The following is a 21199-nucleotide window of genomic DNA, read 5'->3' as shown; positions in this document are numbered from 1 at the left end:
GAAACAAAAAGAAGTAGAGAGTGAGATCAAGAGAGATTTTTTTTTTTTTTGGGGGGGGGGCAAAGAGGGGATGAGATAGGGATTGTATTTGCAGGAGAAAGCAAGAGAGAGAGGGAGGTTGAGGTGGATGGAGGGGGAGATGGATATGACAGGAGTGAAAAAGGAAGTGAGAGCTGTTGTTCATAGCTTAATTTCATCAAGGCTATAATTATGCTGTATAGAACTTCAGATTTTATGTTTATGTAAAGTTTAATGTAAGGATTTCTATTTTCAGAGCAAAAAAAATCTTCTTAATTTACTCCTAGTTTGTATTAAATCTTTGTTGCATTACTGTATGGAAAAGACACTCTTTATTTCAGTTTGTCAGCAAACACACCTTTGAAGCATATACTGTCAGTACTAAAATTCTTCAGATAAAGGGAAATTCCTGGGTAGATCTATTCATAAAACACAGTAGCATTGGTTACCAGTACTCAGATTAATCCACTACTAATATTTCGAGGATGTGGTAAAATTAACCACAGGATGCCAATATAAAGCACATATGAAGTACAATATAAGATTTTAATTCCATATTTCCTTAAATGATAATATTACAAACCATGTGCATCAATCAAAAAGTATGTTAACAACCCCCCTCTGAATGTTGACTCTTGTACTGACTATATGTCCCTCCCTTTGGGCAGGGGTAGTGTTAAGATCTCTGTGATTTTCTTTCTTCAACATTTCAACAGCTTTCATACATCTACAAAACATATTCTTTATGAATAACATGGTTTTGAGTGACCTAAGTGTTCTGTTTTCAAATATGAATTTTATGAATTTTCACAATCATGATATGATTTGTACTGGAAGTGTTTCCAGGAAGCAAAATTGGATGTTTAACTTAAATACAGGCCTAAACATTGGAGATAGATGTCATATGCCTTTTGAGGGTAGACAAAGAGTAGGTGGTTTTTTTTGGTAGAAACCAGGAAACAGACGGAAATCATAATCCGTAGTCTCCGGTGAGATTTCCATACATACAGAACACATTTTGGGATTCCAAATAGTAGATGAATCTTCAGCTTTTTTACCATTTGTGGGCCTAATGCATAAGTATTGGAAAGGGAGGATAAAAAAAGTAACATAGAACATCTATTATGACACTAGGTATAACAAGAATGTATGAGATAGCTTGTGTAACATCATTGAAACATTAATCTGCTTCAGCCTTTGAGACTGTTTTAAGATCAATGAAACATTACACATCAAACCTTTCTCTTCCATGTTTAATGAGAATATACCCCAGATACATAATTAAGTGACTGTTAAGTGAAGGTGATCATTTAGGTACAAATATATTTCTTGAAGTGGTCTGATAAACTGGCAATAATTGTGATCTAATCACAGTAGCTAGAATGTTATTGCAGTAATTAAGGTTTACCAAATGATTAAAATGTTATTTTATGCCAATTAATATAAACAAAGGTGTAATACATTAACAATTTTGTGATTGAATAAATCATTTTATCTATCTTTAAAGACAATCAAAGGCGTGTATCTGAGATGAATCAGAGAGTGTCAGTTGATACAAACACCACAGGGGTTCTAGATGAGATGAAAGGTTACATTAATTCTATTTTTATGATCCAGGCCTCTTCCTTATCACTCATGAGGATATGGATTGAAGACAGATAAAGGAAGTAGGATTCATTTAAAGAAACTCCTCAGTATAAAGCTTTTCTTCATCTTAAACATATGTCTAATCATGAGCCTGTATGATTTAATGTGCCAACTGTTTCTACCTGTTAATATTCTTTTTGTCTAGTTACTTTTTGAGGTTTGGTAAGAAATATTGTATGCCTTTTTTAGGGTTCAGATTCATTAACAAAGTAAACAAGATAAACCAATAAAGATTATTAGAATTCAGTATAACAAACAGAAGTTTGTGAATGTGAATCTTTTTAGTTGGCCTATAGAGGTGGAATAACATCTCTTCAAATATGACTAAATATACTTCTGAAATTATCTTTTTTAGGTTATTAGTTCTTAATTTCATACCTTTGTTCTATGTCAGAGAGTTTTATAAATAATTCTATACCAATTTCACTTCAGATCGCAGAACGTGAAGAGAGCAACTACCGGATAGTGACCGATGGAAGCACAGAATCAGTAAGAGGTTCTAGCATGGCAATGCAGAGATACGTTAGTACTCTTCATGTAGTACGTGCTCACAGTCATGATAATGGAACATATGTTTGCATTGCTACAAACTTCTGGGATAGCTACTTTGCTGAAGCATCAATTAATGTTATAGGTAAGATGAGACAATTATCAAAGAGTGACCAAGATATCATACCACTCATCTGATAACTCTCTAGTGAATGTAGAATGACGTATTTGTCAATGCATTGTAAGATGAATAGAATCAAGAATCCTGCATTACAATATAAGATTGCCTCAGAGTATTTGTTTAAATTGTTCATATCAAACTTAGTAAAGAGAGACATAAAGATCAAATTCATGAAAACAGGTGGAAATTTAACTTTTTTGTCATACATAGATTCACCTGTCCCAACTGACATTCTGTAAGTCAAAGTTCAATTTGTGCACAACATAACTAGTTCTGGAATGTTCTGGAAGCAAAGTTATTAGGGTTATATTGAATTCTGACAACTTAAGTTACTTAATTGGACATCAAATGAAATTTTCATTTCTAATTGATTTCATACTGTATTACATTGTCAACGTTGTATAGGCCTATATATTCTTCGAAGTTCTAGATTTGTATACACAAACACATATTCCACCATCAGTATCACCTTTACCTGTATTTCATTTGTCAGGGGTTTCCAATTTGAAGAGGCTTGGTCCTCCAAGGATAGGGCGTAACACCACAGAGCGATTCCTGCGAGAGGATACAACCTTAGAAATCAGTTGTACAGGTGGATTAGCTCTGGAATGGATCTATCCGGAAGCCGTAAGGTCAAGGGTTACATCCGTCTCCCAGGCTTGTCCAACATGTGACAGGAATGCTCATTTCACAAGCACACTGACCGTTCCAAGAACCAGACCACAGGACAGTGGTCAGTTCCAATGTATCTACAGCCGTTATGTGGATCATGTCAACAATGCTACAGCAGCAGATATTAATATCTTTGTAGCAGCAGAAAGTGAGTGTTCCCATTGCCTTCATATTTTTTCTTTAAAATCTGCTGAAACCTTGTGAGATTTAAGATCTCTATTGCATGTATTGTTAAGATCATACCAACTTAAACACAAATAGATCAAATGCTTTTATTCATTTATTTCTAAATTGCATCTGCCAACACTGATATTTCTTTGACCTTACCAATATATGACTCGTGAACATCATATCAGTTTCTCTCCAAATAGCTCAAAATTTTTTTTTTTATCATTGTGAATGAAACTGTTTGACATCTTTGTAAGTATATTTAACAATATTTGAACTATTATCAGTTATCTGTAAGGAGTGATTATTTCTTTATCCTGTTTATTCAGATGCTCAGTTACATCGAGAAGGCCCTCCCGTCATCCACGTCAATGACTCCCACATCATCCAAAATGAGTACCAGAACCTTGAACTCCGCTGCACTGGTTCCTCAACACTAGAATGGTCCTGGCCCAAGGATGCAACTGAGCGTGTAGAACCAAGATCTATTGCATGTCCTACATGTCCTCTTGCACTGCGTTCTACAAGCACGTTGAAAGTATCCAACGTCAGCTACACTGATACTGGTTACTATAAATGCTTCTACTCACGCTTCTCAGATAGACTTACTTCAGAGACCAGCACAGATGTCTATGCATATGTGACATCTGAAGGTAAGCAACCCACAGCATAGAGAACCAGGGGTTAAGTAGGCTGTTGCAGCTTGTGGAGGGGTATTCATAGTGTTCTAGGATTTCCATTTTCTTGCAAGACCGGACTAACTTTCTGGGAATCGAAAGAAAAAATTGAATTCCTGAAATGCTGAGTTTAGGTGTTGACAATGAATGATTATATGCAGCTGCTGGGACACTGCAGTATGGCAATTGTAGACTTTTCTCTGATAGTTTTGACACCTTTGCATAAAATGTCTATGGTTATATATGTAAACATATTTTGTTTCTGTCCCCTTTTCAATTGACAGTTGACAATTCCAAGCTGTTTACAGTTACACATTGGTTAGGGACTGACGTCATCATCGGTTCATCCTACATCATCCCTTGCTCTGTGACTGACCCACGTATCAATGTCACCCTGGAGTATGCTAATAAGGTCTTATCAGGAGAAGGTTCTGTTATCACCTACGACCCTAAGGTTGGATTCAAAGTCCCTGGTAATTACACAGAGCTCAGTGGCTACGTCAAATGCAGCGCCAGAAAGGGAAACCTCAGTCAAATGAAGATCATCTTTCTCAATTTTGAACGTTAGTATCTTTTTTATCTTTCAGATCTTGTCCCTTTATTTGAAACCCTTTATCCTTGGTGATTTTAGATTTCTTGTGATATTTTGTACACATTTTATTCTGCAAGTGCTTCCATATCTATATCTGTAACAAAAGAGTATTTTTTCCAGAGTATGTAAGGTCAATTCTGTTACTATAACAACATGTGTGACATCATTGATGACAAACGTATTTCATATCCTTGAAAGTTTCAGGTGATGAAATGAGTTGTCCTTTGCTTGAGCGAAAGGACTTACTGACCTACTTTGTAGAGTATCATCAAATGTCCAGATACAAGCTAGATAGGATCATATATTCTTATGTAGATTATCATGATATGTTATCTGTTTTTTAAATTCAGAGAAGGACATGGGGTGCCAAAGTGTTTGCCAATCTTGAATTTATTTTTCTTTGTAACTTGGGTATTACGTTATTACGTATTACATTAAAATATATATAGAATAATACTTCGATATCACTCAAGCGTTTCCAATTGTCTTGTCATTGTCATTGCCATACTTTCTTAACCAAATACCTTCTAAAGGAAGAATTAAGGTTTATTTGTGGCTTATCATCGCATCTGAAACCTTGACAACAAACATACGACAAATGATTTTCACTGTTTTCTTTCCAAATTTATCAAAGTTTTATTCAATTAGTAATCCCACCCACTTGAATGTCAATCATTTCAAGGTCGTTGTTTCCACGAACAATAAAACAAATCCACAAAGCTGATAGAGTGCCAAATTAAGATACCTGTATATGTTTGCTTTCAAGTAGGAAACTAGGAAGAGGCCCTTGATTGTGTTGTAATTTATGTTTCCTGAGTTGTTGAGTTTCTAGGTATCCTCTCTGTTAGATGCCAAATAATCTTCATCATGATTGATATTTGAAATCTGTTCCTACCCCTGATGAGGTTGCCACCATTAATCAATGAAAAACTCAATGGAATTTTTATGTTTCTTCAATATAAACAAAACAAAAAGTACAGAGAGATTGGCTTATTGATGTAACCAAATCAAAACGCAACATTATTTCCTTTTGCAAACCTGTTAAATTCATAATAATCATCATTAAAGGCATAATGCCTGGATTATAAGTATCAAACTCATGATATTTTCTTGGTTGTTTCCTTTGCATTTTCTAATTTTGAAAAGCAAACTCATTGCACATTTCTTTTTGAAAGATACAAGTATTAAATTGGTTTCTTCTATTTCCTCTTATGTATTTGTTCCCCACCGAATTAAACTTTCATCATTCATGTAATTCTTTAACAAATTTTATGTAATTTATGTTATCTTTCTTTATATTTTCAGCCAAGGCACCGCCCCCATCACCACAGATCTTTGGTCCAATCGAACAGGTCAAAGGTTATACTTTCAATGTAACCTGCAAAGTAGAATCACCACTTGGAATTCAGATTAGATGGAAATGGGACTATCCAGGTCTTCATGTAAGTTAGAATTTAAGTTTAAGTATTTAAGCTCATATTTTCATCATTTACGCAAATTATATGGTATAGATGAAATATGATATCGATTAAATAGATATATTTGGGGCTATGATCCATTAGAATTATGAAATTAAAACCCAAAATGTTGTTGGATTAGTGATGATCTCGTAAAATAATGACTGGTGTGTTCGTGATTTGACTCAAAATCTAGCCCCTTAAAACACATTAGTAAGAAATTCCCATAACTTGATCATATTCTAATATTCCCTTGTGTATGAGAAGACAAAATATCTGAGCTGAAGATCTTTAATTAATTTTATATATAAGTCACATTGATAAACTTTATGATTTGATACTTCAGTGGACATAGTAATTGATCTTGTTAAATTTGAATCAACAATTTGCTTCTGATTTTGGTCTCACTGATCATGATATCTTTTCTGACTATGAAATAAAGGTTTATGTTTTTAATTTCATCAGTAGTTGTTGCATCATCAGGAATAATGAATTATAATTAATTTAAGATCATGCTTTTATTCATCATCCATTGTTATTCAACAGCATCCTAGCGCAGATCCCAGTAACTATCGTACTGAGAAGCATTCAGAAGAACGTCAGGCGGTTGTCGGTGAATCTACCCGTGCTTTCAGGAGATTTAGTGGAACACTTACCGTCTTTCAGGCCAGTCCTATAGACAATGGGATATACACCTGCACAGTTATTAACAACAATGGCAATGGTAGCATATCCCATGCTGTCAGCATATTAGGTATGGAAATTCCTCGATTTTAAAAGTATTTTAGGAGAAAATCTCTTCTGGTAATATGCTAAGTATGAAAGATATGCATGTTTTTCAAGAATCGCTTTCAAATCACTGATGTTGGAAAATTTCTTGTTTCTTTCAAATGAATATTTGTTAAATTTCATTGTTCTGTCCTTTTGTACTAACGACATTGAAGTTTTGTGTAATATGTACCAAGTTTGCATAGAACTGATGATATCACTCACTATTAAGGACAAACGAATTATATACTCATGTAAATGTAATGTTAATTTAAATCTTTAATCTTTAGATCAAGGCTACATCCACATGGAGCCTTTAAAAGGAGATAATCTACGTCTGATGAGTGGCGGGGAGCTTGCTAAAGATCGTGAGAAGATCATGGTGCATCTCAAGTACTTCCCGAATGCTGACTTCACCTGGTTCAAAGATGGCATCGAGGTAGATGCTCTTGATCCTCATCTGTTCAGGAGTCGCATCAATCATGATGTAGCTCAGGTCAGGTTGCTCAACATCAGTCCTCAACATGCAGGGAATTACACCTTGATAGGTGATAACGGAGAGGTTCAGGAAAGTGTCACTATCATGGTCATTGTTTATGGTAAGCCAATTTGTTTGGTAGTTTCTCTGGGATAATCTTGCCTCGTGGGTGCTATTTCTTGAATTCTCTAATCAGTAAGCCTTCTAACATCCTTTTCTATATTTAGGAATACCAGGTTACCATTAGTCTTGAGAGATTGGGTATACAAGACCATGTGTGAATATTAGATAGCTGTCTTTTCTGAATTAAGGTGTAATTAAATCAAACCTGTTAACGATATACTGTATACAGACTGTCAAATGTTATGACATAACCAATTACGCAGTGATTTGCAGTTTTAATGGCTACCTTTAAACAAATTCAAGACCAGTTTTAAAGTTCAGAATTTAGGCCATTTTCTCTGAATATCTTTATTGTTTATTGAGTAGTATCTTCACCTTTGTGTATGTGGTATGTTCATTAGATGGTGATCAAGGCTTGACCATTGAAGAGGAGACTAGTGTCATTGAAGAAAAGGGAAATCTTACGCTTCATTGCAGGAGTAGCTCACATATCTTTGACAATATTAAGGTAAGACCAAAATGAAATTATATTCATTTCTTAAATGTTGTCATGACTATAAATGTGTTTTGATGTAGTGTTAGTGATTTTGTAGAACAAGTATAATGTAGCAATACAATGTGGTAATACAGAAAACTTTCAAAGTAAAAATTAATAGAAGCCATTAGAATCAGGATATATATTAGAGGTAAGCATTGTGTAGCCTTACGGATCTTTTATCAACAAATGATTTTCAGATCTTTCTATTCTTCTCTTTCAGTCAGCTGTCTTTGTCTCACTCTGCACACTTTGCTATCTAATTCTAAGTTTATCAAGATTATGATTACAAAATATGAATGAAAAAAAAATAAACAGAGTCATCATATATCTTATACACATTTTACATAGAAAATGAAAAACATTATTTTCCGATTGCAGTGGTTTGTTCGTAGAAGTCGCGGATCCACCAATGAGAGTCGATTACTGCGACCAAGAGAGGAACGTGTGACCATCTCCTCCTACTTCAGTGATGAATTCAATGTTTCTCAGCTTCACATCCAAGACATGGGACGTTCTGATGATGGTATCTACATCTGCTCAGCTCAGAGTGTCTTGAACAGCAGAGATACTAAAGAAGTTTTCACTACAGTACAAGTCAAACGTAAGTTTTTAGGTTTTGATTGGGGCTGAAGGACTTCCAATCAATGCTCTTGAAATAGAAATAATATTTTTTGAAATTGGTATCATGAACATCAGTGAATAGCGAAGATTTATAGAATATTGAACGTTCATACTACATTAAAAACACATGTATGTTTTGGCCAGGATGCTTGTAATTAATTTCAGTAAAAACAAATGAGATATGGAAAAAGGAAATTTGGATGAATAAGTTTGGTTTTTATAAGAGCAATGGAATTGCAATTTAGTTTGGTCCATTTTAATCTAATTCATTGTGGAGAATCACTTTTGACTTAACTCTGTTCATTAAGTATGTTTCTTTAATATTCCAAATCTGTATATTTTCTGAGTTATTTACTTCTAATCAAATGTCAAATCATAGATATTTAGGATGCTTTCATTGAACTATAGAAATAAAATCCTATCAAATTATTTTCTGTTACAGCGATCAAAGCCCCTGAGCTGGAGGTAGGTCTGAATACAAGGGAGATTAACAAAAACCAAAAGGATTTCATACTAGAGTGTGAAGCATCAGGATTTCCTACGCCAGCATTCACATGGTTTAAAGATGGTAGTAAGCTAGAGATGCAAGTCAGTACTATCGCCCTACCTAATGGCAATGCTCTGTCTACACTTAGAAGGACTCGGATTAACATGGTAGATAGTGGGGTCTACCAATGTGTGGCCAGTAATGGAGGAGGACGGGTCAACAGTTCAGCTGTCATCATTATACTTGGTAACTCAAACTCCTTAATAAATTGTTCTATGTCGAAATGATAATCTTTGAGTTTTTTCTGTTAGATGTGATGTTGACTTAAAAAACTACTAGTTAGTATGTAAAGAGTTTTGAAACACTTCATAACTGACCATGATGATAAAATTGCCACAAATTTGGCATATCAGCAGAAAAATAGAGTGTGCATAATTCGTATTATTTGAAAGAAATCAAATAAGGCCATCAAAATTATGAGATTCCTTAGAAATGAACTAAGTATATTCCTGATCCATTTCAGTGAACTTATTTTAATTTGTATTTTCTCTCATCAGAGGAACCGTTCATGAAAGTGAAAGAGGATGTAAAATTGGTAGTAATGGGAGGAACAACCAATCTTACATGTCATGATGGTGGAAACCCAAAGCCTACCATTGTTTGGTATCACCAGCCTGAAGACCAGACGAGTGATATGCGACTGCTACCGTCACAGATGTATAACAACACTGAGGGCGTCCTGGTGCTCCATGATGTGCAGAAAGATAAGGAAGGCTCTTACATCTGTAATGCTACTAATAGACTTGGTAGCAGTAGTAGAACTGTTAGCATCAAGCTAGGTTAGTTGGACTCCCATCATTATTTTTTAACCTTGGAGGAAATAAGAGGGTTTTTCATCAAGATTCATTTCATTTATTTTCTCTGACAAATTTGCTATTAGGCAATCAGTTACAAGGATTACTGTAGCTTATAACAGTTGTTAGTGAAAATTGCAGAATAATTACTTTACAGAGAATTCCCCTGAAACAAGAGACTTTTGGTGGCAGCGGTGGGATAATACCTTTTTCTCAGGTCCTTCTTAATGACCAAAACAAATTTTAAACATGTTACCTTTTGAAAAAAACCTCCTGATATTGTATCATTAAAGTGGTAACATTCTCTAAACAACTTTATATAATATAACGATGAAGCTCCTAACAGTTTTTTAGTGAGGGCTAGAGTGGTTCTAATGTTTATTATATTGGGAAATTGTCATATAGAATAATTAATTTGAAATAGTTGTAGTTTTCAATGTGTTATTCATATTTGTAAGAATAAAGTGAAATGCCAAAAGTTTTATAGATGTCCTGATGATGACTTAATTGTACATTATATGAAATAATTTTGTTTGTATGTTCAAAAGAATGAAGCATCTGCACCTTTTGTAAATGAAATGTGTTAACATCTTTAGAAGATTCTAATGTACTTTGTTTATATAAAATCTTTTACAGATATGCCCCATGAGCCCCTTACTATTACCAAACGTGATGATGTTAAGAGGAATACTACTATCGGAGTTGTCTTTGTGCTTATGATCATCGTTGTTGCCCTTATCATTGTCATCTTCAAGATTAAAAAGGTGAATATCAACAATTAGTTTAGCATATTAGTATCATTAATAGATATTTTAGAAATGGTTCATTGATAATTTGCTTTGATTCGTAGATATTTTTTTCTTTTAAATTTAGGTTTTGGTAGTTTGTTCTACATTTTATTTTCCCTGGTAATTTATTGTTAACAAGCAGAAAGCTGAGCACTTCGAAACACCTGTATTAAGCCCCTTACGAAAGCTATGATTATTATTATTGATAATTAAGCATTTTAAGCATTCTTAAAAAATCATACGTGAAAAATTTAAGATTTGATGTTATTATTCAAATTATATTTTTTATTTTTTAATTCGAATTCATATTTACATATAAAATGCGCCATTCTAGCATATTTTCTTATATATAATTTGAAATGAATTTTTGTTTGTTACAGCTAAGACCCAAGTACATCGCTGGAGGTGATGATATGTTGCTACCTATCTCATTTGGTCAGTACAACGATCTCTTAGACATATGTGAACATCTTCCTTATGACTCCAAATGGGAGTTTCCTCGAGAGAGACTCAAAATAGGTCAGTACAACTTTAGCTATCTTCTAAATATATTTTAATGCATAATTTCTTCATTCTAAATATTTTTTTCTCAATGACAGTCATTCCTTCAATCTCATCTTCTCTTTCTGTCAAACCATTTCTTGTATTTATTTGTCTATTTTTTTGTTTGCTTAATGCCGTCCCAGATAAACTTGTAACTTCATAAATCTTATTTTTTATAGGTTACACAAATCCATTTTTGCAATTATGTTTTTTTTAAAGTCTTTTGACTATGTCAATCTTCTTTCCTTGTCAAATCTTTATTGAGATATTTGTTAATTCAGTAGTTTCAAACGCTCTTTCGTTGTTCATGTATCAGGTCCAGTGATTGGTCGAGGAGCTTTTGGTCGTGTGATGAGAGCTTCAGCGTTTGGTATTGACAAGCTGGATACATGTACCACTGTGGCCGTCAAAATGTTAAAAGGTGAGACCTAACTAAATAAACCGATTCCTCACATAAAAAAAATATAGAGTTATGTACTTTAAGAAGAATTACCCTAATTACAGGATTTTTGTCCTTATATCTTACTATTTACACCACTTTTGGCAGTGATATCATTTTTTAAGTCCAGCAGCCATTGCAGGCTTACGAGGAACAATCTATGTTGACATGTCACATACAGCTTATTGTCTGAGACTGTATTACTGAACGATCAGTAGATATTAGTGCTAAGGGTGGCACACTAAGACAAACCAAATTTGTAAATAGGAATGGTAACTCAATTTCTTTGTTCAAGTGACTCCATTGAGTCATAATGTGTCAAGCTCTTGTAATTTGGTTTGGCAGCTTTGTATGAGTTGATAGGTCAGTCTGAATGGTATGGTCATTTCACTCTGATTCACCATCTCTAGGGTATAGAAACCCAGGTGAATAGCACCCCTGGAGGAGTGGGGTGACAACAGGTGGATTCACCCTTTATATTGGTTCTATGGTCTGTGGGGAGCATATGGGAAAAGAACAAGATTTATTTATACCATGAGTCAATACTTGTTGACAGTGAAGTTGGTGTTTTACTTCTTTCAAATCACCTTTCACCAGATATTTCTTACTTTGCCTTGTTTAAGCCCCTGCTACTTATACAAAAAACTTCAAATTGGGACATACCAAGTATTTTCGTTAATGTGTCAGAAAGTGAAGTAGATATTTTTAGTTGGTAAAGTGTGATTATAACCTACATACATCACACAAATCATGCCTTGATTATATAGGAAGCTTTAGTACTGGTAGGTGTTTCATAAAGGTGTTTTTGAAGTTATGCACTGTTGTATGAAAATGTTCTTAGGTGCTAATTCAGTTCCATAAGGATATAACATTTGCACAAGAAAAGGTCAAAAGTTATGCATAAAGTCATTCTTAACTTACAAATAGATTTATGAAACATGCACCTGGTTGAGAAGTAATTGAAAGGCCAAAGAACAAGATTATGGCAAGGGTACCCTCTTTAGACTAACATAGCAGAAAAAAAACTGATTTTGATGGATATCAATACTATTAAATCAACTACAAATAAAACAATAAATATATAATATCTGGAGAGATCATTCAGTTTCAATAGAGTACTATCTATTAAATAAATTGTGTTCTTTATTTGCAGAGGATGCTTCTGATAGTGAGAGGAAAGCCTTGTTAACTGAATTGAAAATGCTGATTCACATTGGACCACATCTTAACATCGTTAACTTACTTGGAGCATGCACGAAGAAAGGTAAGCAGTGTTTTTAAATTCAAAGTCTTGATAACATTCTTCAGATGTCACTTTTTATCAGTTATCCACTGTCGATTTGTTTGCAGACACGTATACTCCAAAATCGTAAATTTGAGAAAGAATAAGAGCAACTGATGTAACATTGATTCTAGATGTGTTGTTAAACAGATTTGGCAAGTTTGCAGAATGCATCTCAAGCTTTCTTTCAAGTCAAGATCCCCAAATAGGAAAGCTGATAACTTACCAATATTTCATCACATAAATTATCAGATTGAAAATGTTCTTCCTTAATTTTCTTTCAGATCTATTCATCATCTCCGAGTTCTGCCCGTTTGGTAATCTCTCAGATTACCTCAAGACCAAGCGAAAGAACTATGTGGCTGAGCCTGACCTTCTTGCTATTGCTCCAATGGAGCCAGTTGATAGGAGCTCCAGGGGGAGCAGCCGAGGTGGAGATGGTTTCATGGGAGCTAGAGGTGGATCCAGCTTTGAGGTTGGAGATGATGATGTGTTTGAATACATGGAGAAGGAGGAGCCTTTGACCCTGAAGGATCTCATCTGTTATTCATTCCAGGTTGCTAGGGGAATGGAGTTCTTAGCATCAAAGAAGGTGAGAGGCCGAATTTAAAACAATATCTGATTGATTTGAAATTGGAGAAGTTATATTTTAGAACTTATCATTTTTCATTGAGGTCCAATCGAGGTAAAATCCAAATTAATTGATCAAGGGCAAAGTAATGAGGTAATTTGCAGTAAACTGTTTTAAAGTCTAAGATATTATATTACAAGTTATTAAAAGGGCTTTTTATTATTTTCAATTGTAAAATCTACTTACTGCATTGAACTTTGATTGACAGCAACAGAGACATTGTTATATTGCTTATAATCACAAATTGCAAGAGCTCAAACTTGTCTAATAAAATTGAATGTTATATTTTGTGTTTCATGTAAATAGCTGATTTAATGTGGGATGTTATATCTATACTCTAGAATTCCAAATAGTATGATGATTTTAACTTGACAATAGTATATGTACAATTAATTGATGTGGACAGGTAGAAGTCTTTGAATATTCTTTTTATCTTTTTCACCTCTGCAGTGTATTCACCGTGACTTAGCAGCAAGAAATGTTCTCCTAGCAGAAAACAATATTGTCAAAATTTGTGATTTTGGTCTAGCCCGAGACATCTACTCAGATCCTGACTATGTCACACAAACAGGGGTAAGTTTGATATGTAATCGCTTGCTAAAAAGGGGATGAGTCTGGATTAAGGTTTTTAAAACTATGAAAAATATGAGTAAATTCATATTTTGAAGTAATAATTGAAAAATAAAGTGACCAGCAGTTCATAAATGAAACAATGTGATGTAAAAAAAAACATATTTTGTATCAATGGAGGTGTAACACATGTGAAATACATATTGCCTTTTAACAACTCATGATGGACGAATTTAAAGAATTTACAATTGTTTATCCTTATGTTTTATCAGACTGAATGTAATGATTTAGATTTGTGTCTTTGTCTTTTTGATGGGAATTGCTAAGTAGTTACTTTTGTTCATTACAGGGAAGACTTCCTATCAAGTGGATGGCTCCAGAATCTATATTTGACAAAGTCTTCACAATCTACAGTGATGTGTGAGTATCCCCATACTTAAATACATTTATGGACACAGAAACTGATATAAATATGCAATACCACCAGCTTTCCTTCCCTTGCCACATGTCAAGAAGTATTATGGGTCTAGTCTTTACATAGAAAGAAAATCGCTGCCCGGAAAGCAGTACATGGCAGGTTCGAATCCTACTGGTTCCATTTTTTCTGACTCATGATTTTCATATACAGATAGAGCATGCAGTCTTAAAAACATAGGAGTAATGCCAAAAAAATTTGTTTACAAATTATAATTTCCTCCTATGAGAACCTCTTTATTTACTAAAGAAAACCCGCCCATAAAGATACCAATGTTTGATGACCCCATTCCTTGTCTTGATTATACTAGTTTTGAAATACACTTTACACCATCCACTGTCGTATACACTGTACAATCCATCAACTTATTATTTATGATTTATGTTTGTATTTTCCCTTTCAGATGGTCATTTGGAGTATTCATGTGGGAATGTTTTGCCCTTGGTGGATCACCATACCCTGGTGTGGTGGTGGATGAAGAGTTCTATAATCGTCTCAAGAGTGGTTACAGAATGTACACACCAGATTATGCACCTATTGAAATGTAAGCATTAATGCTTTTTTTCAGTTTTTATTGTGATGTGTGGGTTCCTTGATTCATGAACAAACATTTAAAAACAGTATATATTATGGGTCCAATACAATTTCACTATGATGTTCATGATGTTCTATTCTTTTCATATCAGGGATAGAGAATCTTAGGTACATGTATGATTCATAGGTGAATTTTGGGTTGTAAAAGCTTTAATTCCTCTGTTAATAATAATATTGATATACTGTTGATTAAATGCTGGTTAGGTTCTGACATTTAGTATCTTGTACAAAAGTCAATATCATCCTTTTCCCCATGCTTTCCCACTTCTAACACATTATCCCACTCCTGCCACTCTATCCCTTTTCAGCCATTATGTAGAGAAGAAAATCATGATCATTCTATTGTTCTTTGTCAACAGTTATCACATCATGTTGGATTGCTGGCACACAGAACCTAAGGAAAGACCTCACTTCAGTGAGTTGGTTCACAAACTAGGAGACCAATTAGCAGCTAACGTCAAGCAGGTGAGTCTTATCACAGTTAACAATATTTGAAACTGCAGTACAGTCATGTAAGTCTTTCTTGCTGTAAGATTATATCTTACTCAGTAAATATCACTATGATGATAAGCCTAATTACAATTGAATAAACCCGAAGTTACATGATTCATATTGATTCCAAGTAAAATTATTTTGATACAATTCCACATGCAGCATTTTGTTCTGAGTTTTTCTGTCAAGTCATCTTTGAAATTTGTTCATATTTGTGTTTTCTTCCAGGAGTATCTTGATCTTGATGTGGCGTATGATGAACAGGTAGCATCAAGACCGATATCATTCTACAATGAGGATGATGAGGGAGCAGCATCATCTAATGAGGGCCAGGTGACCTTGGGTGAAGATGCCCTTCAGGTTGAAGCAGATATCTCATTACCAAGTACTTCAGGTTATCAGCCAAACCATCCAAGTACATCATCTACCTTCCAGCTTGAGGATGAGAGACCAGTCTGTGCAAACTTAGAGGGTAGAACAGTATCATCAATCCATGCTAGCCTAACGGACATCTCATCATCGGAACCGTGCGATGAAGAAGATGACACAGGAGCAGAGTCCACAAAGTCCTCAACGACATCATCAAGGATACCGATGCACAGACCTAACAGCTTGTCGGCGCTTGATGGTCTTCAACAGACCAATCCTGTCTTCCATCATCATCATCATCACCACCATCACCCATCAAACCACCACCACCATCATCATCATAATCGTGGCAATAATAGCACCAGTAAGAGTGAGGAATCAGTGTCATCAGACTCTTCCAGTGGGTTCAGGTCAGGGGGTTATGGGTCTGACGTCAATGATGAACCACCTCCAGAATACAGCAAAGTTATGCAAGTTGCATTACACAAAGAAACTTCACTGTTTTGGCCAAGAGGTTCAAGTGGACAATGATGAACTGGTATAGAGTAATGCAAAGAGAGACAGTTGGACCACTGTTATGGATTGTATGGTTGTGTTAGACGATCTGCTTTCATGTGGAGACTTGCTTATCACAATGCAAAGAGTCACATTTTAAGAAACAGTATTGGAGCATCATTATTGCACAGGTTGGGAACAGTCCATTGATCAATTCTTCTGAACACAGTAAACAAATGACAGGATTACAAATCCTTCATAAGAGCAATAAAGACTTATAGATTATGAGATGGTGCCTTTTGTCTGATATGAGATGAATTTATTATTGTATATTGGTGTATCATCTATTATCCTATGTATTGATATGTACAAAATGTGAATTAATACTGTATCTATTTGTGTATATACCTCATCACTGCATCTCAGTTTGGTACTCCTAAACTGGAGTGAGCAACGAACTGAGAGATAGAGAGAGAGAGAGAGAGAGAGAGTGTAAGCAAGGGTCAGAGAGAGTGTGAGAGAGCACGATAGAATAAGAGAAAGTGCAAGAGAATGAGAGAGAGAAAGAAAAGAGAGATAAATATATATATTTAGAGAGAGAGAAGAGAGAGGAACAGGAGAGATTGTGACTGTCTGATATTATAAATGTTCTTCCTAGATGTGCTACCAACAGAATTACATGCAGAATTTTAAATGATCATGGTGCTATCCACTGGTGCTATTGACTGATAGTTATATTTATATGCCTTACATTGGACTGCCTAAAGAAATAATTACGAGTACACCAAAAGTCATTATGTGTTACCAGATGACATGGCTAGCTGGGTTAGAATTTTAATGCTTGTCAATATCATGTGATTACATACCATTTTTTCTGTAAGTCATGGAAAGTCAGTTTTTCAAATGTGGTAAAATCTTGTTTACATCCATAAATAATCACAGATTATTGAATGAGATGGATTGCAATGTTTGTTATTTATTTGACTTGAAGATAATGTATGTCAAAATGTTTAAGGTTGACACAACTTTTTGAAATAGTGATGCAAGTAATTTAACATTTAAAATAAGTTTATCAGATCATTTTTGAATAATTGGCATGATTTATTTAAAATCTCACAGGAAAATCCTAATGAATTAAAAGTGCATGCTTTCTTTTTCTTTCTCTATATGTTCAAATATATGTGCATGATTTCAAGATAATAAAGTTTATGTTTGGTGCTACTTAAAACACTCAGCAAAAGTTTGAGATGCATTAGAGTGCTTAAAGTGACGGGGTTCCCCTATCTGAAAAAGGGACACCCTCCTGCTACCAGATATTGTATACATAGCCAGAATTTTAACTTGTGTAAATATTTATGTAGTAATAAACAAGTGTAATTTAGTAACACACATTAGTATTCAGACTAGTAACACCTGTCATGCCAGTATGGTTGTATAGTATGTCTATGTATATATGTACAATATTCTTGACGAGATGAAGTTTGTGGTCAAGTGTTCTTGCCATGTCTAAGTTTATTTGATGTATATAGAAGCTTATTTGTGTCATTTGTGAAGAAGAAAACCTGATTGAAGTAATGACAAAAATACAGATCAGCATTTTTTCCTACAATGTATTGTTAAAAAAAACATCCTTTCCTTTTCCTTTATATTCAACATTTGTATGAGAGAGCATCAATTGAATTGGCAGAAAACACACTTATAGTGAAATACAGCATTTTGAATTATATGTGATTGCCAATTTGAGGATGAGATTGAAGCACAAAGATGTATTCATACCATACAGACAAGGGAGTGTTTCATGAAATGACTTGTTAAATGTTTTATCGGACTAAGTCTGCATTATCCCACAGTTACCATAGAAATAGTCACACGCAAATGCTTCTCAGTCAATCCAAGGAAAAGTTGTCAGCTTAGGTAATTGACAATAAATTTAATAAAATACTCTCCAGCTAATTATAGCTTTGGCCTCTTGGATGTTCCTGCCTTCCTAATGCTGTCTTCCCTATTTCAATGAATCCAAATTTGTTGTCATAAAATACATGCTGATGTTTGCACATCTGATTTTTAACAGGCTGAAAGATCCATTTTATCAACATAATTCCTGGTTTTGGCCAAAATTAACTATCAAAGGCAGTTTAGATCGTTTGAAAGTGTTGTGTAATTTATCTTGATTTCAAGTGCTGTTCATACATCTAATTTTTCATGTTCCATGTTATCTTATATTTGTGCTGCATTTGCATCAGACACTATTAGGGATCAACCCTTAATTAGATGTCTTGTCTTTAAATAAAATAACAAGGGGCGATTAAACAAGAAAATTAAGATTCTTTGCCATTTCAGAGAATATTATTCAATGGAGAAAAAAAAATTATACACATATATTAAGAATACACTCCCAATATTCTTGTGCCAAAATATTGTTTTTTGTGGAAATTGGTGCTATTACCTAAATCCAAGTGCAATTAAATTAATTGAATTCCCATTTCATGTTCTGAAAGGGTTGTTTACCAATTCCAATTCATGCAATATCAGTTTTTTTTTCTCCTATCATTGTCAATACTTCCATATAATAGTTGTCATTTGTGAGAACAGTAATCACAACCATTTTTTAATATTTTTTTGGTATATATTAATAATGAATTTTATTATGATGAAAACTATTCCTATGTGCATTTATCTATGCTCTTTGACCTTTGACCTCAATATATCTCTTTATCTAACAGAATTAACAGACACTGTGTTTATATTGAATAACTATGATTATACACATACAATTGTATGTTTGAAAGGAAAAAAATACACATTTTGTTCTCTTAACTATAAAACGTCTCCTCCAGCTTTTGTATATGATGTTAATAGATGACATTACAATATTATAAATTGTACATAGATGAATATTATTCCATTGTTTCCAATACTTTGACAATGATTTAACATTTACATGCCATAATGTTGACCTCAAAATCTTGACCAGAAATTTATGAGCGAATCACATGTATCTGACAAAATAATGATTTTATGTTAAGATTCATCCTATGCTGGTGTGATATGTAACTTTGATATCTGAAGCTCATTTCCAATCTATATGTGATTCAGAGCTATGACTGCCGGGAAAGTTGGAACAAAATGAAAAAATCAAGTCATCATTACTTTAAATCTGAGTGAAATATAATATCCATTTAGTTTATTTCACAGCTGGTTCAAGAAAAGTAAAAGACAGGGATTGATCTCTCCATGGTATTTTGTTTATTTTGTTTTTGTGATAATAATGTATGTCACTGATTACAATTCCTGATTATGTTTTAAGATGTTTGTCCATTGAGATATGGCCATTATCAATAAAAGAATTTTATTTTGATACATTACATGAACAAGGAGTTAAACTGCTTTGTGTCATTGCAAAGTCAAATTTGATTTTTGTGATCATAAAATGTTTTTGATTTGGATTCATCCTAGAAAATAGGAATATAGTACAAAATAATCTGCAAAGTTTTGAGATGTGGTCTAGAATAAAAAGTACCAGGGTAGTTGGAATATATATACCTAAAATGCACAGACACAAGAAACGAGGATGATAATGATGATGGTGATGTTGGTGGTGATGATGAAGATGAAGATGGTGATAAAGATAATCATGATAATGATTAACAATTGTCTAGCACTAATATCCATCATATGGTGATGCTCACAGTGCTAGACATTACCCTTGTCGTAACTGAAAATCAAGCAACCAAAACAGCTAAAAAATAAAGATATATTATATAAAGCGAGAATGAAGTTCAAGAGTTGAGTGAAAGAGAGGGGGGGGGGAGGGAGGAAGAGATCGAGCAGGGAAATAAGAAATAGGGAGAGAGAGAGACGGGGATGGCAGAGAGAACGGAAAGAAATAAAAAGCATTCTGTCAGATTTTGGTATAAATGATGAGGGTGAAGTATTTTCAGAAAAGGTATCAATGTCAAAACTTTTAAACTATATAGGAAAAAAAGAACCCATTTTAAGCCCTCACATGGCTTCATTCTTCTTGGTTCAGCTTTTTAATATCTATTGTCCCTGTCTCTTTCCGCTTTAAAAAAATACTTTCACTCAAATATTGCTCTATCATCCCATGTTTGCTTTTAACTCTCCCATAGTCTTGCTCTTTCAATATGTTGCATTGAATCTTACCTTCGACCCGCTTATCTTTTCTTCAGAAATCTCATTCATTCTTTTTCTTCACATATTTTTCTATGTCCATTAAGGACAAGTCCACCCCAACAAAAAGTTGATTTGAATAAAAAGAGAAAAATCCAACAGACAAAGCACTGAAAACGTCATCAAAATTGGATGTAAAATAAGAAAGTTATGGCATTTTAAAGTTTTGCTTAATTTCACTTAACAGTTATACCATGGACCTATTACCATAGTTATACACACATCCTAAACAGTATGCAAATGAGGAGACTGATGGCATCATCCACTCACTATTTCTTTTGTATTCTGTTACATGAAATATGAAATATTCTAATTTTCTCCTCATTGTCAAGTGAAGCAATGATTGATTTTTTCATGAACATGTGGAACTAGCATTGCTTAAAACAACATGATTCAGTCAAGTTGGTCTGAATTGTAAAATCTTTAAAAAATGAAATATTGCATAATTCAAACAATAAAAAAACAAAGAAATAATGAGTGACAAACATCATGAAATGCCTCATTTGCATGTCACTGAGTTGTGTATATGACTGTTTTTCTTATTTTACATTCGATTTTGA

At 34.0% G+C, this 21199-nt stretch overlaps 1 protein-coding gene across 1 annotated transcript in view; it reads left to right on the top strand.

The window, feature by feature from the left end:
• LOC121408625 (vascular endothelial growth factor receptor 2-like) overlaps window positions 1-16976 on the top strand; it is a 53387-nt gene extending 36411 nt beyond the window's left edge. The window contains exons 5-25 of the mRNA XM_041600161.1: window positions 2098-2299; window positions 2829-3155; window positions 3505-3828; window positions 4137-4415; window positions 5750-5886; window positions 6448-6655; window positions 6960-7268; window positions 7672-7778; window positions 8187-8409; window positions 8872-9162; window positions 9474-9755; window positions 10407-10534; window positions 10939-11077; window positions 11418-11522; window positions 12694-12804; window positions 13107-13414; window positions 13904-14026; window positions 14373-14443; window positions 14902-15042; window positions 15452-15557; window positions 15813-16976. Coding sequence (XP_041456095.1) covers window positions 2098-2299; window positions 2829-3155; window positions 3505-3828; window positions 4137-4415; window positions 5750-5886; window positions 6448-6655; window positions 6960-7268; window positions 7672-7778; window positions 8187-8409; window positions 8872-9162; window positions 9474-9755; window positions 10407-10534; window positions 10939-11077; window positions 11418-11522; window positions 12694-12804; window positions 13107-13414; window positions 13904-14026; window positions 14373-14443; window positions 14902-15042; window positions 15452-15557; window positions 15813-16484 — 4593 coding nt within the window. The 3' untranslated portion in view covers window positions 16485-16976. The remainder of the gene's footprint in view (window positions 1-2097; window positions 2300-2828; window positions 3156-3504; window positions 3829-4136; window positions 4416-5749; window positions 5887-6447; window positions 6656-6959; window positions 7269-7671; window positions 7779-8186; window positions 8410-8871; window positions 9163-9473; window positions 9756-10406; window positions 10535-10938; window positions 11078-11417; window positions 11523-12693; window positions 12805-13106; window positions 13415-13903; window positions 14027-14372; window positions 14444-14901; window positions 15043-15451; window positions 15558-15812) is intronic.
• Window positions 16977-21199: the final 4223 nt, after the last annotated feature.

This window comes from Lytechinus variegatus, chromosome 1, assembly GCF_018143015.1.
Source record: "Lytechinus variegatus isolate NC3 chromosome 1, Lvar_3.0, whole genome shotgun sequence".
In the NCBI taxonomy this organism is placed as follows: Eukaryota; Metazoa; Echinodermata; class Echinoidea; order Temnopleuroida; family Toxopneustidae; genus Lytechinus; species Lytechinus variegatus.
This window is presented reverse-complemented; position numbering and strand designations above follow the sequence as displayed.